Here is an 18,414-nt window from a genome sequence, read left to right as displayed (position 1 = left end):
TTTCTTGACTTAAATCTCATCCGTTGGATCAATGTTTGATTCAAGGGATTTACTCGTTCCTGGCTTTGGTCAGGCAAGTGGTCAAGTTGATTTTGCCTTCGATTGTTGGATCATCCTCCTATAGATGGTTTAGATTATGTCAGATGCTAGTGGCCAGCTTGCCAAGTGTTGTGTTCTTTGATTCAGGTTGATTTGAGCACACTTACCATCTAGTAGGCCTGACCTATACTCCTGTATTTTCTGCTTTGATATTTCTACCATTGGATGAAGATGAATCTGACGTTCCTCCTACGTTTTGCAAGTTCCCTTCTACAAGAAGATCTTTACTTTTCATTGCTCCTCACACTCTTAGTCATGCATCATTGTACTGCCAGTTGTCTCTAATGGGCTCCTTTGAAATTCATCTGGGCCTTCTCTCTTCTTTGGGCTGCTTTACCTAATTGCTTCATGCTTGGGCCAATATTTTACCCCTCTACATATCCTTTCATTATAACGCCCCAAAAATTATCATCCACTTTATAATTAAATCCATTAAATATTTTCCAACGATTCCAATAAATACCATTAAAGAACAAAATCTTTTACCCAAAATAATCTTTTTATCATGGTACTATTCCAAGTGAAATATACAACATTGTCCATTGACATACAATTATGAATGATAATAGTTCTGAAGATAAAAGAATACAAAAATAAAGCACCCTAAAGGTATACACATTTTCAAGGATAGTCTTTGATTATACAAAAATGAACATTCAGTCCCAAACCACAAAATCGCTTCAGAGCTTCAACAAGTAACATCCAGTGAGCCTTCGTGGTACAGTTAAAACACATCCATCGCCAGGTCACTTTGGCAAAATCACACCATCATTTCTTTAAATGTTATTAATGTGGGAGGGAGGGCGGTGAGCTAATGTTCAGTAGGAATACATTTAACAGAGTATATAAATAATCAAGATGCATATGATCATGCCATGCACTTGTTACAAAATCTGTATTTTTTTCTTTTAAAACCAAAAATGCACAATGCATGATTTCCTTTCAAAATCTTATCCACAACCATAAGGTGGTAAATACGCTATGACGTCCTACGTAAGAGCTGCAAACTATACACACATATAGATTTATATACTAAAAATATTCCCACATTTGTCAACTCTAAAAACAGCGAGGCGATGGGCACCCAAAACCTTTTCTTTTCATATTTGCCGACTCTAGAAATGACGTGCTCGTGGACTCCCAAACCATGTTTTTCCATATTTGCAGGCTCTAAAAACGGAGGGCTCGTGGACACCCAAAAAACCTTTTCCCACATTCGTCTGTCAATGTGCTCAAGATAGGAAAATTGGGCACCTTGACTCCCCGCGCGGGTACCAACTACAACACAAAACCCATTATCAAAGGCCCGACTCAACTACTCGAACTCATATTTATCCCCTTCTAACAATTTCCAAACATCCACACAATTGTAGGATCACAAGAGAAATTATGCTGCACATGATGCATGAGTTTTAAAATCCAATTTCCCTAAGGTTTGTTCAATTCACAACAACATTTAATAAAATCAACAACGCAAGCATTTTTCCAATCTCAAAATTTCCACAATCTCAACATTTATCAATCTCAATACAAATATCCAAGAAAATTCAAAACCTTATATCTCAACCCCATTGTCATAATCATTTATCAAATTTCAAGATTTAAGAGTCAATTTGGCCAAACCCATTATTAAGTCAAATTTGAAAACTAGAATTTTGGAAAAATTGGAGCTTTCCCTTTCTTTGCATTTAAAGAGTCAATATTCATCACCAACAACAATAATCAACAAAAAAAACATTTATAATCTTTCCCAAAACCATTAGCTATAAGCCCTTTTGTTTATCAAACCCATTTTATATAGCATAATCATCTCATACATCTATATAACTAACAAAATACCACATATATACCTCAAATCATAGATATACTAAAGTGGTATTTGATAAAGTTGAAAACTGAAAATTTAAGATTGAAAATTAAGTATTGAAAACTGAATACTGAATTTTTTAAGTTGAAAAACTCTTTAATAAAAATTTAAGTGCTGAATTAAAAATAAATTGTTTGATATGTATAAAATCAATTTTGAAATCTATTATTTTAAATTGTATTTTTTAATTTTTATATTATAGTAGTGGTAGTGGTAGTGGTGGCAGTGGTATAGTGCTAGTGCTGGTGCTGGTGGTAGTTGTAGTCGTAGCCTTAGGGGTAGTCGTAGTGGCATGGTGGTGGTAGCAATGGTGGTGGTAGTAAATGATGGTAGTGTTTATGATAATAATGACAATGGTGATGAAGATGATGGTAGTAGTGGCGAGGGCGAGGGCGACGATGACGATGGTAGTGCTAGCGGTGGCATGCTGGTGGTGGTGGTAGCAGTAGCGGTGGTGATGGTGGTAGTGGTGGCATGATAGTGGCGGTGGTTGTAATAGTGGTTGTAGTGATGGCGGTGGCATGATGGTAGTGGTGGTGGTAGCGGTGGTGGTAGCGGTAGTGATGATGGTGGTGGTGGTAATATTGGCGGTGGCATGATGGTAGTGGTTGTGGTGGTGGTGGTAATAGTAGCGGTGGCATAATGGTGGTCGTTGTGGTGGTGGTAGTGGTTACGGTAGCAGTGGTGGTGGTGAGTTTATAATAGTGTATATTGATACTTATATTCAGTATTTATAAATTCAGTCAGAACTAAGTAAATTTTATATGACTTAAAAAAAAAATTAAATTTTAGCCTACATTTTAATAGGTACTTAAATTTTTAAGTAATATCAATTATGGTTATCAAACGAACTTAATTGATTATCGCTTAATCAATTCAGTTTTAAGTGCTGAACCATGTTATCAAACACCCCCTAAGTTAAAAGTACCCCTATCTCAAATATGGAGGCAAGAAGATGCAAACCAAAAGAGAAACCTCGAAAGAATCGCAATTCAATCAATCAAAATGTTGATCTTCACTTGTTCTTCACCTTTAATGCAAGATATGTGGTGCATTCTTGGTGAAAAATAGATCAAATCAAGGTTTGGATGTCTAGGGTTTCAAGAATGGAGATGTAGAGAAGAAAGGAAGAAAGAATGAAAAGTTTGGACCAAAAAGTGACTTTAAAGTGGCAGACTTCAAACAAACCACTCAAGCAGCCAAAGATTGGCCCGAACGGTGAAAGAAAGCTTTCAGAATCTCTATAACTCAAACTAACAACTCAAGCGGTCTAAAGTTCGCTCAAGCAGACTTGTTTCCAGCAAAGATACTCAAATTTCAAACAAGCATAACTCCCTTGTCCGCTGTGTCTAAATTGAAACCTCAGAAATAAGCTTTCCAATGGTTCTACCCTCACATCCAGATTCAAAGTGTGGAAAGATTAAAAAGAAAAAGAGTGAAGACTACTTATAGGACAATTATCCGAATCAATGTTTTTAGTTCAATCCTATTTTACCATTATGAAACCACCTCAATCAATACTCTAAAATGAATCAAAGAGGCTCCAAGTACAATAATAAGAGTGTCAATAGCAATTCCACTAGTCCAAGGAATACGAAGTGTTACGCTCTCTCTAGCTTAGGAAATTTCGTTCCCGAAATCAGACACTTCAAGATTTGAAGTTTGGACAAACTAAAATGAAACAGATATTGGAACTAATACTCCCACCAACTAATCACAAATGACCTCTACTCAACAACAAGTTTCTAGAAGAGTCTCCCAGTGCAAAAGATTTCGCGTGATGAACAAGAAACAATTCCCACGAAAGAAGATGAGGCAACACAATGATATAAGGGGTAAAATAACTCCTAATAGAATTACAATCGTCACTCCAAAAATCTAGTTCGAAATCTAAAACAAATTTTCGTATTTATGTCCCACACTGGTATTCTGACAACACCCCAAATGATGTGAATAATAATTTGAAAGTGGTGAGTCTCTCTTTCAACTCCTTCGCAAGAACTACCTTTAACAAGCCACAAGAACCCATCGATCCTATGAAATAAAAGTCAATCAAAAGGTGTCACTAACATGCACTATAGTACTCGCGTCTCAAATAGACTCAACCTCAAGGGAATAACTCTTGGTTGTCTAACGACCTAAAACCTCATAAAAGTAAGCTCTCACATCACAGTCACACCCTAATAAATGACTACTAGTCGCTCGACAACCAAAATTTTCAAATGATTACCTTACACTACTTAAAAAGTCTTCAACCCCCTCTCATGAGAAAGAACAGATTCTAATAAGAGTTCCACCCGCCAAACATGGCCTTCGATAAACACAAGCCAACAAAATCAAAGCACTACGAACTACGTTCTTACAACACAGATAGTAGTATTACATGACCACACATCACTTAATTGCATTTTTGAAATACTTAAGAACCAAAAACACCCAAAAATATATATATTTCCTGACTTTCGAAATTAAAAGAGATTATTCTTGATAGAAAGCTTTATAAATATATATATATATATATATACTTTAGATATAAACAAGTGAATTGTAAAAGTGAAGGGTTTGAAAAGAATTTTTTTTTTTTTTTTGAAATAGTTAAGGTTTACGCACCTTATAAGACTCAATACGCCATCTTCATGACTATTTCTTCTTTAGTCACTAGTTTATCCATAACGTTATATTCTCAATTTCGTAAAAATAAGGTCATACTTAATAGGAAAACTTTGTTCTCAACTTTTTTCTCAAACAGATTTCAACTGGTGAAACCCTCAACTGTCACCTAACAATCCCAATTCCAATCATACAAGCAACAACAATTCAAAATAATAACAATAAGATTAAATAAAACAACAAAAAAGTTTTGCTCATAAACATGGGAAGTCGTATTCCCTCACAACTACCACTACAATATATCAACTACTCATTACAAATTTCAGGCTCACAAAAATAATTTTTGCAACTACCCCATCTTAGGGATCACATGCGACCAACTAGAAACAAATATCAAATATTTAGCATGCCTTGTCACTCTTATGAGTAACATACACACAAGCAAGTAATACTCATCCTTATGCCTCCTATTCGAAGTGTAAGACGAGTCCTGAGGTAGCTCATTGTCAACATCTTCCAACGCCACAACTATAATAGACAATCACTGACATACACACAAGCAAGTAATACTCATCCTTACATCTCCTATTCGAAGTGTAAGACGAGTCCTAAGGTGGCTCATTGTCAACCTCTCCCAATGCCACAACTATAATAGACAATCACACAAGAAGAAAATCATCCACGCTTACATTGTCTACCTATACTCGCACAACACCCTACATTCCTTAAGGTCAATGCCATGACACCAACTATAAAGCTATAACATGACTCCACACCACATTAATATTATGATCTCCCGCGAGATCAAGCCTAAATTCAGTACCTTCTATAACACAAACTCACTCAATGACAAATATTTATAGCATTCCTAAGGATAGTTAACAAAATATTCTACCTCTCACCCTCGAAGTATAGCCAACCAATCACAATAAGACACATGTAGAGATTAACACTAAAACGACCTTAAAATTTCCAAATCGTTAATGTATAAATTAATCTCAAATTTCAATAAAATCTCTCCAAACAAAATTCAATATGCATCTCTCATCAAAATAACATCACGCCTCGAATATAAAATTCTAACTAAAATAATATTTTCAGTACATCAATCCAATCACTACTAAAGTTGCTCCGCCCCTGAAAAACAATTTAATTCGGGAAGTAATTCACCACGACTTTTTAAAATGAAAATGAAATCTAATTCCCATAACTGCTTATGTCACAAAACAACGACACTAACTACCATATCAAACCCATCACAAAAACCTATACAACTCAAGACAAAAGGTTACACCAACAAATATTCATAGTTGTAGTTACTTTGAAATTTCCCCTGAAGTCTACTCAAACTCTAAAGATACAACCACAAGCTATAATGTCACTCATTCATTCTAAGAAATTTTCCTCTGACAACAACGATCATTCCAAAACAGTTTTCATGACTAACAAAATAACATAAGTACTTCATACCAATTTTATTCCCCAACAAGGGGTCTGTCGAGTAACTTTTTCTAAAATAATAGGGTAAATTACACTCTGCACCCCTGCACTTTGCACCAAATCTCACTTTGGCCCCTACACATGAAATCATGACAGTCAACCCCCTGCACTTCTGGTCAAATTTCACTTTGGTCCCTACACATGAAATTGTGACAGTCAACCCCTTGTACTTTTGGTCAAAATCTCACTTTGATCCCTATACAAGTGTCAATGTTTCCTTTATGTTACCCAATTATTTAAATCTTTAATAGAATTTAGTCTTGTGATAAGAATGTGACTATGACATGAGAGTAAGAAAAGAAAATCACTTACATTTTCTACCAATACACACTTTATCCCAAATTTTACAACAAAATATTACTGTATTAGGCTAAAACAAAACCCAGATTATGAACAATTAAGAAGATAAACTAAGGTTTTGCATAAATTGGAATCATGAAACTTTGTTTTTCAAAGTAACACAGTCTTTTGTCTATTCATCTTTCTTTCTCTTTGATTTCATTGTCACATTTTTTTTTTAATTTCAAAAACTTTACTTTCTTGCATTTTCATCCCAATTTTACCAGACGAACATACATATATATATATATATATATATACTGTGTAGTATATAACTCTCATGTGCTTATCACCTAGGACAAAGTGTATTGGTGGGAAATATGGATAATTTTCCTTTCTTATCCTCATTTCGTAGTCACATTTTTGTCACATGACTAGATTTTGTTAAAGATTTAAAAATAAAATAACAAAAGAGGGACATTAACACTTGTGTAGGGACCAAAGTGGAATTTTAAGTAAAAGTGCAAAGGGTTGACTGTCACGATTTCATGTGGGGATCAAAGTGGGATTTGACCAAGTGCAAGGGGTTGACTGTCATGATTTTATGTGTATGAGTCAATGTGAGATTTGGTGCAAAGTGTAGGGGTGCAGAGTGTAATTTACCCAAAATAATATCACCACAATATACAATGACATAAAATTAAATAAGAAATGATCATATATCAAGTAAAACTAAATACCCCTTAATTGGGACCACTACTAATCACTCAAGATCAAATGCGCTCAATTTGAACCCAATATCAATAATACGAAATCAGCTTACCAACAACACAAACTCTCACCATACCAATAACAAGACCAAGGATTAATACAAGGGATTCGTAACCATTACAATAAGAATACTATCTTATAGCTCAACGACAAGGGATACAAAACTAATCCCCATTTCAATTCCATAAAACACATTGCCATTACATAAGCCAAACTTAACTCAGAATATACCCCCGGTCTTCACAATTTGCAATTTCTAGCCAAGGGTAACTTTAAAAATTAACATTAATTACTCTTGGTGGATCAATCACAAATTTCCATGTAAATGCTCAAATTACAGTCACATCAACTATCCTAAAATAAATAGTCACAATCTCTATTGAATCATAACATTCTCAGAAATTCATCCCAAAATAGTTTCTCTATGGACACTAATTTGTTAACACAATTCCTTGTCATCTTTGTAAACATCCATCTATTACACTCAAACACATCAACTAACAACTCCGAAACAATTGATCCTACTAGTCCTAAAGGCATTCAAAATTAGCCTACTTATTCAGTACTCATAACACAAATTCATAGGTCACCATTTCCATCACTAGAAATTCAACCAGACAGTGCAACTTAAATCAAATTCAATCTCATCCAAAAATTCTTTATCTACTTCATTCACCTAGAACTTGTTACAAGATTCTGAACTAGATAAACTCCCTAGAAAACTTATTTCTTACTACACTCTACAATTTCTATCACGTTAAGAACACACCCATTTCTAAACATATACCAAGATAATTGGCCTAAGACCCAACACGATCCTCACAAATAATCAATCAACAATTAGAGAAATCCAACCACGATTAACTTTGTCCATCCCAAAGTAATTTTGAACTATTTTTACTTATTTAGACCTCATCAGTCTAAAACATTTTACTTTAAGTCACCCCATTTATCATTAAAACCTCAAATCAACTATACTACTACAACTAATTTAATTTCTAACTCACTCTTCCTCCAAAATGCTTCATCTAGCTCACCTTCACAATTTAATATAAGATTTAAGAAATAGCCACTTCTCATAATGACAAACCATTTAATATGCATCATAGTCCCCACCATTTGAAGGTCACACTTACACACACAATTCTAAAAAACTAATTAGCTTATGATCCAATACCAATTCTAAATTATCTTAACTCATCTGTCTAGCCCTATTAGCCTATCCTACCCCTTTTTTTTAGGAAAATGAGTGGGAGCACTAATTAGTGCCACCACTAATGATACCCACTGCCACAGTGTTGTTATGTCTTTTTTTTTTAAAATGGATGTCACATCATTAGTGGTTGGTTTAGAGCGCCACTTTTAGTGGTCTCTATCATTACCCTTTTTTTAGAGGCATCCTCAAAGTATAGACAAAATTAACTGACAGTTTAATACTCCACACGAGTTCCCACATGTCGCACACAAGTTAAACACAAACCTATACATATATCTACACATAAGGCAAACCACATAAGCATATAGTTACATAGAGCACATACGAATCACTCTCCTAAGATATCAACTAGTCCCACGGCGCTCAAAGACTTCCAAGTGGAAAAAGCATTGATTAGGTACCCTTCTAAAAGGATTTCGATGAATGCAATGGGCGCTAGTCATATCCAAAAAGCTTAACCCCTTACCTACATAGCCATATAAACGCATAAACATGCAAGACAACTAATGTCCCATCCTAGCATGATAAACCCATTCTGGCAAAAGCCACATCCCACGAGCGCAAGGCATTCAAACTTGGTTAGCTCTAATACCAAGTTGTAATGCCCTAAAGATTATCATCCAGTTTATAATTATATCTATTAAATATTTTCCAACTGTTCCAATGAATACCATTAAAGAACAAAGTCTTTTACCCAAAATAATCTCTTTATCATGGTATTATTCCAAGTGAAATAAACATCATTGGCCATTAACATACAATTATGAATGATAACAGTTCAGAGGGTAAACGAATACAAAAATAAAGTGCCCTAAAGGCGTACACATTTTCAAGGATAGTCCTTGATTGTACAAAAATAGACATTTAGTCACAACCCACAAAATAGCTTTGAAGCTTTAACAAGTAACATCTAGTGAGCCTTTGTGCTCCAGTCAAAACACATCCATTACCAAGTCACTTTGGCAAAATCACACCATCATTTCTTGAAATGTTGTTAATGGGGGGAGGGAGCTAATGCCTAGTAGGAATACATTTAACAGAGTATATAAATAAGTAAGATGCATATGATCATGCCATGCACTTGTTACAAAATCTATATTTTTTTCTTTTAAAACCAAAAATGCTCAATGCATGATTTCCATTCAAAATCTCATCCATAACCATAAGGTGGTAAATACTTTATGATGCCCTAAGTAAGAGCTGCAAACTATACATACATATATAGATTTATATACTAAAAATATTTCCACATTTGCTGACTCTAAAAACGACAGGGCGATGGGCACCAAAAATATTTCCTTTCCACATTTGCCGACTCCAGAAATGGCGGGCTCGTGGACACCAAAAACCTTATTTTTCCACATTTGCCGACTCTAAAAACAACGAACTCGTGGACACCCAAAAACTTTTTCCTACATTCGTCTGGCGAAATGCTCAAGACAGGGCAATTGGGCACATTGGCTCCTTGGGCAGGGATACCAACTACAACACACAACCCATTACCAAAGACCCAACTCAACTACCCAAACTCATATGTTATTTACCCCATTCCGACACTTTCCAAACATCCACAAAATTGTAAGATCACAAGAGAAATTATCCTACATATGATGCATGAGTTTTCAAATCTAATTTCCCTAAGGTTTGTTTAATTCACAACAACATTTAATAATATCAACAACACAAGGATTTCTCCAATCTCAAAATTTCTAGAATCTCAACATTTATCAATCTCAACATTTCTCAATCTCAATACAAATATCCAAGAAAGTTGAAAACCTCATGTCTCAACACCATTGTCATAATCATTCATCAAATTTCAAGATTTAAGAGTCAATTTGGCCAAACTCATTATTAAGTCAACTTTGAAAACTAGAGTTTTTGAAAAAATTGAAACTTTCTTTTCCTTTGCACTTAAAGAGTTAATATTCATCATCAACAACAATAATGAACAATAAACATTTATAATCTTTCCCAAAAACATTAGGTATAAACCCTTTTGTTTATCAAACCCATTTTATATAGCAAAATCGTCTCATACATCTATATAATTAACAAAATACCACATATATACCTCAAATTGTAGATATATTAAGGTACTATTTGATAAAGTTGAAAATTGAAAACTGAAGACTGAAAATTAAGTATTGAAAATGAATACTGAATTTTTTAAGTTGAAAAGTTGTTTGATAAAAATTTAAGTGCTAAATTAAAAATAAGTTGTTTGATATGCATAAAATCAAATTTGAAATTTATTATTTTTAAATTATATATTTTAATTTTTATATTGTGATAATGGTGGTGGTAGTGGCGGCAATGGCATAATGGTAGTGGTGGTGGTGGTAGCGATAACGGTAGTGGTAGTAGTAGTGGCATGGTGGTGGTGGTGGTAGTAGTAGTAGTAAATGATTGTGGTGTTTATGACAATAATGACAATGATGATAAAGGTGATGGTAGTAGTGTCAAGAGCAATCTCACTAGTCCAAGGAAAACAAAGTGTTACAATCATTGTGATCCAAATTAGTATTAGTTATGAACTATTATAATGATTTATGTTCTTTTTTTTTTTTGATCTTCAAAGTAAAAAGCTCATTAAAAACATGAAAATAAAAGGTACAAGAAAGAAAGATGTATCAAAAGAGATTCAAAGAGTGCAAACTTTCCCACTATTGCAACTCACATCCTTACAACCAGTCTCTCAGCCTCATAGTTTTTATTTTTTAAAATTAAAAAAAAAATTACAAATAAAACTCTTGAGGCCCACACCCACCAACATCCTACCACACTGAAAACGCTTGTGATTGATTATGAGTAATTGTAGTGTTAAAACCAACAAACTATCAAATTAAAGTTATTTACTTCCTATTGTAATATTTAGTTATATATAAAAGTAGTAATGATTATAATCCATTACTTGTAAGAAACTTTCCCAGTTTCTCTCAATTTTGTGAAAATCAAAATTTTTAACTCAAAATTGTGAATTTATATCTCAAAATGGATAAATATCAATTTAAAACTGAGAAATTTCAGTGTAAAATTGAGAAAGTTCTCAGCTCACCAAATAAAGAATTTCTTGGATTCCTCATTTTTTTAATTATCCATTGAACAGTCAATTAAAAATTAAAATAAATGAGAGATCTCTCTTTCATGAACATATATATACAACTAACATAAATTTTAAAAGTTTCATTGTTTTCTAAGTTTCAAATTATATTATATATATATATATATACAAACTAACATAATTTTCAAAATTTTAAAAGTTTTATTTTCTCAATTTCACACAATTGAGAAATTTCGTGATTTGATCAAACAGAGAATTTCTATTTTCAAAATTTTAATGTAAAAATCAATTGAAAAATTAGAAGAATTTGTCTAGGGAAATTTTTAAGATTAAAAATCAATGAAATAGCTCTCAATAGAATAATCAAGATTAGAAAATGTAATAAATTTTTAAGAAGTGAATAACTTTTTTATGTACGTCGATTAATAATGTCAGTGGAGAAGTTCATGTTTATGAGGTAGTTTGAGATTTTATTTTGGGGAATTGTTTTTAAACTTCCTGATATTAAGATTTTATAGGATAAATGACATGTAATATTTTCATAGTGGTTGGGATTCCTCAACATTTTTTCAGAGAAATTTTAAAACACAGACAAATTTTTCTAGTTTGAAATTTCTCTAGTTTGTTCAATTTCTCTAGTTTGTTCAATTTCTCTGATTTTCTCTGTATTTTGAAAATTTTTTAGACTGAATTTTCTAAGGTTTGCTCACAAATTTCTTCGTGATTTGCTTATAATTTTCTCTGTATTTTAATCAAACCAGAGAAAATTTTGTCTTTTCACAGAGAAATTTAAACTCTCCAAAGAGAAATTTCACACAAGATAAATTTTGAGAGAAATTTCAAGCAACCTTCAACAAACAAATACACAAAAAGAAATTGAGGATTAAAAATGCTCTTATTCAAATTTATGCTTGAATTGAGTTTGTCCACTAGAGTAGTCAAATTGAGTATAATAACAAACTCATATGAACAAAAATATATATATATATATATATATCACACACACATATATACAAAGCCCCTCCTATTCAATTTGCATTTGCTTCCTTCCAAGAGAGAGAGAGAGAGAGAGATTAATAGTAAGTAAACAACACTCAGTTTAGAGATTGATAAGGAAATAATGGGGATTTAGAGAAGCGTACATTCTATGATGATGATGATGATGATTTTTCACAGGAGCAATAAACCTGTTCCAAGGGTAGTGAATTGCTCTGTTCTTGTTGTTGTCGTTGCCAGTTGCTGTGGCGGCAATGGCGATCGCGACAGTCATGGTGGCGAAGGAGGAGGTTACGCCGGGAAAGAGGAAAAGAGAAGAAGTTGAGAGAAGAGAGAACGAGATAGTGGATATCATATATGGGTGTGGTTGATGAACCTTAGGCTAAAAAAGAAAATATTGTTGACCTCTTTGATTACTAAAAGTTAGAGAGGGATGTTAAACTAAATATCTCTTTGTTTTATGAAAAAAAAATGAATTAATGGTATGTATAACTTACTTTTTTAGTGATTTTTTAAAATTTTGACATTTTTTTCTAACTTTTTTAATGATTGGTCTTTTTCTTTTTATAATTTTTTGTAACCTAAAAGATTAAGTTTCTAAACGAGGTCTATGCAACATTAACAGATGTGTATAGTAATTTTTTTCCAATATATATATATATATATATATCTGTTTATATAATTTTATATTAATTATAAGCCTTGATTAATAGATATCGACAAATAAATTTAAAAATATAAATTTAATAAAAATGTAAATGAAAGATATTTGGTAGCAAATTTTTTTAAAAAATAGAAAGTATGACATGCCAATATGCGTGACCATATGCATCAATGTGGTTTAGATTGATAATAAATCAAAAGTGTGGAGCTTAAATTGATAGTTAAAACTTAGAGTTTAATTTGTTAAAATAATTAAACTTTAGGATGAATTTTTTTTTTTTATGTATAATTTCTCCTAGAAAATATAATTTTAAAATAAAATATAATAAAAATTTGACTAATTTGATGAGGATGGTTGATATGGATATTAGGATTAATCGGTCCACCGAATAAAAAACTTGTAGAAATGATTAAACTCAAAATGTATTTATAAATTTTCAAAACCAACAATCAATTAATATTGATTTTAATCAATGTCTTTTGTAGTTTTAAGGTTAATTTGGGTGGGGATGGTGGAGATGGAGCAGAAAGGCGGCACACATTAATCAGATTCGGCCAAGGAAGAAGTCAACTAAAAAGTTGTCCAAAGAGGATCTCTATCTCTTGTCTGTCTGAAGAAGTAGCGTAGCATTATCCATAGACATGGAAGAACACGATATTCAGTTTGAAGCAACAAAGAAAGTTGCGTCATCTGGAATGGAATCGGACAAGAAGAAGGCCTTTGGACGAGAAGAAGACCACGAAATTCATTTCGAAGCAAAAAAGAAAGTTGCGTCATCTGGAATGGAATCGAACGAGAAGAAGGCCTTTGGACGAGAAGAACACCACGAAATTCATTTCGAAGCAAAAAAGAAAGTTGCGTCATCTGGATTGGAATCGGACGAGAAGAAGGCCTTTGGAAAAATGAAGAAAGAGGCCTCACCGAAGCAGGCCTTTGGAAAAATGAAGAAAAAAGCCTCACCTTCGTCTGCGTCAAAACAAGTCTTGAGAGAAGAATGCGTAGGGATGATACGAAAAATTGAGGCTTTGACAAGAACGGTTGACTTAATTCATCTTCTCCAGTCATACCAATCAGAATCAGTGTCATTCCACTATTTTGGCTTTACACAGCACCTCATATGGATACAAGAACTAAGAAAACAAAAAGCTTTGGTATCAAATAACAATCATGTCAAACATGAAGAATTTCAGGATGTTCAAAGATGCATTAATGCTGTCAAAGAGGGCATTGAGAAGGAATTTCAGGATGTTACAAGAAACTTGGTCCGCGAAGATTCAGGAATTTATTGGGCTTTTATACGTCAAGAAGAATATGATATTATGAGCTTAGATGAAAGTTTGACACAGAAAAGCTTTTCCCGTGAAGGTTCTGCTAATTGGACTTTTAAACGCCAAGAAGATGATATTATGAAGTCATATGAGGAGAGCTTGACACAGAAAACAGAGGTTGGGCTAACGCCTGAAACTAGTGGAGATGAACTTTTGGAAATAGCTATCGATTCTGCTGTTCGCCAAGTTTCGAATTGTATTCAAGATGAAAGAATTCCAGATACTGGGATTTTGTGGGCCATTTCCAATGCCAGAAATGCCAGAAAATATGGAATAATTCGAAAGATTGGGATTTCAGGGCTCGGAGGGGAGAAAGTAGCAAGCGCATTAAAGGATATGCAAATGGTCAAATCCAAGTGCAGTGTTGTCCTCTGCATCTCTGTCTCACGACATCACAGCATCGAAGAGGTTAGGCAGAACATCGCAACACAGACCGGCAGATTAAAATCTGGTAAAACTGATTACACTTCGGAGGGATCGCAAGACCAATATTTGCCTGACAACTTCTTGCTGCTTGTGGATTGCATTGATGGGCAGATAGACCTACATGACTTAAAAATCCCTGATTGTGGATTCCTACTGCTTACAACTCAATCGCAAAAAGTCCATGAGATAATGGATTTGGATTTGGGGATCAGAATGGAGGATCATCTGTTACCCTGGAAACTATTCTGTTGGAGTGTGGGCCCATCACTTGTTCATTCTTCCTCTGTCATCCAACAAATGGCCGCCCAGTTAGTGAAAGAGTGCCACGGCCATCTGCGTGCCATTGTTCTTCTTGCAAGGGCCTTGAAAGGTGTGACTGATATTGGTGTGTGGGAACTTGCACTCAACCATTTAGCATCACGATCCTCCCACCAGCAGGAAAATGGAAAGAAAGTCATGGTTCGTGTGTTAAAATTCTGTTGGTATCAGAAGGACATTATAACAAAACATTGCATTAAAAACTGCACAGATCGCCTGAATTGGACTGCAGATTCATTTGTATCATCTTGGATTGAGAATGGTTTAGTAGAAACGGAAGCAAACGGAAAAGTTATTCTTCAAGAACTCATCAATTCCTTCTTGCTAGACAATCGGGGCTTTGGTTTGGTCCAAATGCATGAAGAAACTCAATCTGTCTTGAAAAATTGTATACCTAGTCATTTAAAGCTAGGGGGATTGGGATTGACTGAAACACCAAAAGTTGAAGATTGGTTTTATTCCGAGGAGATTGAGTTGATGAATAATAAATTATCTGAGCTACCGGAGAAACCTCAGTGCTCATTTCTCCAAAAATTGTTGTTACATAACAACTATGATCTGATGGAAATTCCTCAACTATTCTTTCAATACATGCCTTGCCTAACACATCTAGATTTGTCTTATACTAGCATAAAGTCTTTGCCACCTTCCATTTCCAATTTGAAATCACTTCAAAAATTCCTTTTGAGAGGTTGTGAACTTCTCATGGAACTGCCGCCTGACATCGGAGCTCTTGAGAATCTTGAGGAGTTTGATCTTGAAGGAACTGAAATAATGTATCTGCCCAAGGAAATTGGAAAACTAATCAAATTGAGACGCTTCAAGGTCTCTTTCTGTCAACATGCAAATCGCTACAAGGAAACTAAGCAGATGGACACAACAATCCCTACAGGGGTGTTGTCAAAACTCAATGGATTGCAAGAATTAAGCGTTGATGTGAATCTAGATGGTGACTGGTGGGATGTTGATGTGAAGGTAATCCTGAATGAACTAAGTGGCTTAAAATCATTGTCTATCCTTGAGTTGTATCTACCATCAGCTGAATTGTTGCAACGACTTAGACAGGATCTCCCAAAATACTTAATGTATTTTAGATTCACGGTTGGCCATCATCGACAACGCATCATATCCCGTCTACCCCATGAAGTTGAAGAGATATTCAAGGAAAAAAAGAAATCAATGAAATGCCTTGAGTATATAAATGGTGAAGACATAGCAACTGAGATTACCGAGGTACTCAACCATGCCAATTTTTTCTTCCTAGACCGCCACTGGACAGTGAAGATGCTTTCTGATTTCAGGCATGAAAACATGGAAAACCTCAGAGTTTGCTTGCTGGTGGAATGTAATGAACTTCAAACTATTATTGATGGAGATTATAAATATCCGTTGGGTGTTGATTATGTTTATAGGAAACCTGTATTCATATACCTGAAGTACTTGGGTATTCATTATATGTGGAATTTACAAAGTATTTGGAAAGGTCCAATTGATAAGGGTTGTCTATCCAATCTGAGGGTTTTGGCATTGCATACGTCCCCCAATTTGACTACCATTTTCACACCAAATTTGCTTGGTAATCTGAGGCGATTGGAAGAGCTTATAGTTGAAGACTGCTGCAAAATCAAGAGCCTAGTAAGTCAAGAATCTTCAGAATTGAAACATGGTTATGTTCTCAAATTGTTGAAGAGTATATCGCTTCTTGACCTACCAGAATTGGTTAGCATTTCAGATGTTACAAGTATCAGTCCTGTGTTGAAAAGTCTGATTGTTTATAATTGTCCAAAGCTTGAAACTCTTTATGTTAACAAAGCGCCTGCTATCAAATATTTGACGATCAAAGGAGAGAAGGAGTGGTGGGAATCGTTAAAGTGGCATGAATCAGAGTCAAGCAGCGGTATTCGGCCAACTTATGAGGAACTTGGAAGGGGTGAAGATTTGATGGATGAATTAGCTAGAGACATCTACTCACACCAGCAGGGGTTGCATTTTTAATAGCTAGGTAATGTCTCATACCTTTTTCATTTAAGAAATATAGTGGTATTTTCTTTTCCTCTAAAAGCATTTGTTATACCAAACTAACCAAATTCTCCTACTTGCATTGTGATCAGTCTTATTATCACCTCTATTTCAAGTTAAATTGGGATAGATCATCAAATTGTGTAAAAATTTGCATTGTATATCCCGTGCTTGATTCCCTTAACTAATTGAACCCTCACCTATGTGGTTAGAGCCTGATAACAAATTACTTCCATAGGCAGCAAATGGATCCAAATTTTTATTTTTATTTTTTCACTAGGCTTACTATTACAAGCATAGTGAATGAATTTAGGGTTACATATCTGAAACACGACAATTAGCTAATTAATTTAATTGATTCTGACACTATTTGTCATCTTTGCCATTTATCCGGTGAGTGACAGGTTATGACAGCTTCATGAAGACCCTTGTGTTAGGAGATTGGGACAATCCGATGGTGTTAAGGAGCTTAAGCTGGGGAATTGTTGCTACTGGTGGCTGTAAATACCAATAAATAATCTTCAAGCAAAATCGATCAGATTAAGCTTTCTATATAGCTTGTTGGTTCATTTCTTTCTTGTATTAAATTCTGCTTGTTTTCATGTCGTTGAATACATTAGGATGTGATGCTTTATTTGCTTTAATGTCTTTGATACTGTATTTGTTTTAATGTCTTGTTTGGATGTGACAGTGACAATACTTATTGTGAGTGTTGTTTGCTAATAAACTTGTTATTGTTGTTTGCCTGAAATCTATCAATTGTTTTGTTCAATCTATTTTGGTAACTAATACATGCCTGTATACATCTGGCGCTTTAGTGCTACATTCAGCGAAAGTTTATAACTATCTCATTGCATATGACTCCATTCTATTTATTCATTTGAAAATACAATTGCGGCCTAAAGTGTAGGTAACCTAAAGGACACTAGGTCATGTCTTGGAACTATGTCCTTGAAATTATAGGGTTTAGACAGTAATTACCTCGTACATGTGGAATGGAGAGATTAGTAGTTTAGACGATATCCTAGAAGTTTGAGATCATTTAAATGTCCAATGAGTCTATGCTACAATTTTATTTTTTTAATCTTTGTAATGAAGTGATTCAAATTTTTTCTATCTTTTCTGAAAAACTTTTATTTTCAGTGATAATTGCATTTAACCGGATGACTTCTGTCTTTTAAAGGCCAACAATATTAATACTGAAATGATGTGTTTTTTTCTTTTTCCTTTTTTGCTAGTGGTACTGTCCACAATGCC

At 34.2% G+C, this 18,414-nt stretch overlaps 1 protein-coding gene across 3 annotated transcripts in view; it reads left to right on the top strand.

Moving 5' to 3' along the window:
- Positions 1-17,918, top strand: part of LOC114265059 (disease resistance protein At4g27190-like) — a 49,445-nt gene extending 31,527 nt beyond the window's left edge. For 2 of the 3 annotated variants that reach the window (XM_082914538.1, XM_082914536.1), the window contains 2 exons: positions 13,552-17,140; positions 17,562-17,918. In XM_082914538.1, the coding sequence (XP_082770664.1) occupies positions 13,708-17,133 (3,426 nt within the window). In that variant the 5' untranslated portion in view covers positions 13,552-13,707 and the 3' untranslated portion in view covers positions 17,134-17,140; positions 17,562-17,918. The remainder of the gene's footprint in view (positions 1-13,551; positions 17,141-17,561) is intronic. The other variant, XM_082914537.1, reaches the window with a different exon arrangement.
- Positions 17,919-18,414: the final 496 nt, after the last annotated feature.

This window comes from Camellia sinensis, chromosome 2 (assembly GCF_055761805.1).
Source record: "Camellia sinensis isolate YWXY chromosome 2, ASM5576180v1, whole genome shotgun sequence".
Classification (NCBI taxonomy): domain Eukaryota; kingdom Viridiplantae; phylum Streptophyta; class Magnoliopsida; order Ericales; family Theaceae; genus Camellia; species Camellia sinensis.
Note: the sequence above shows the minus strand (reverse complement) of the source record. Positions and strands in the feature narration are given on the sequence as shown.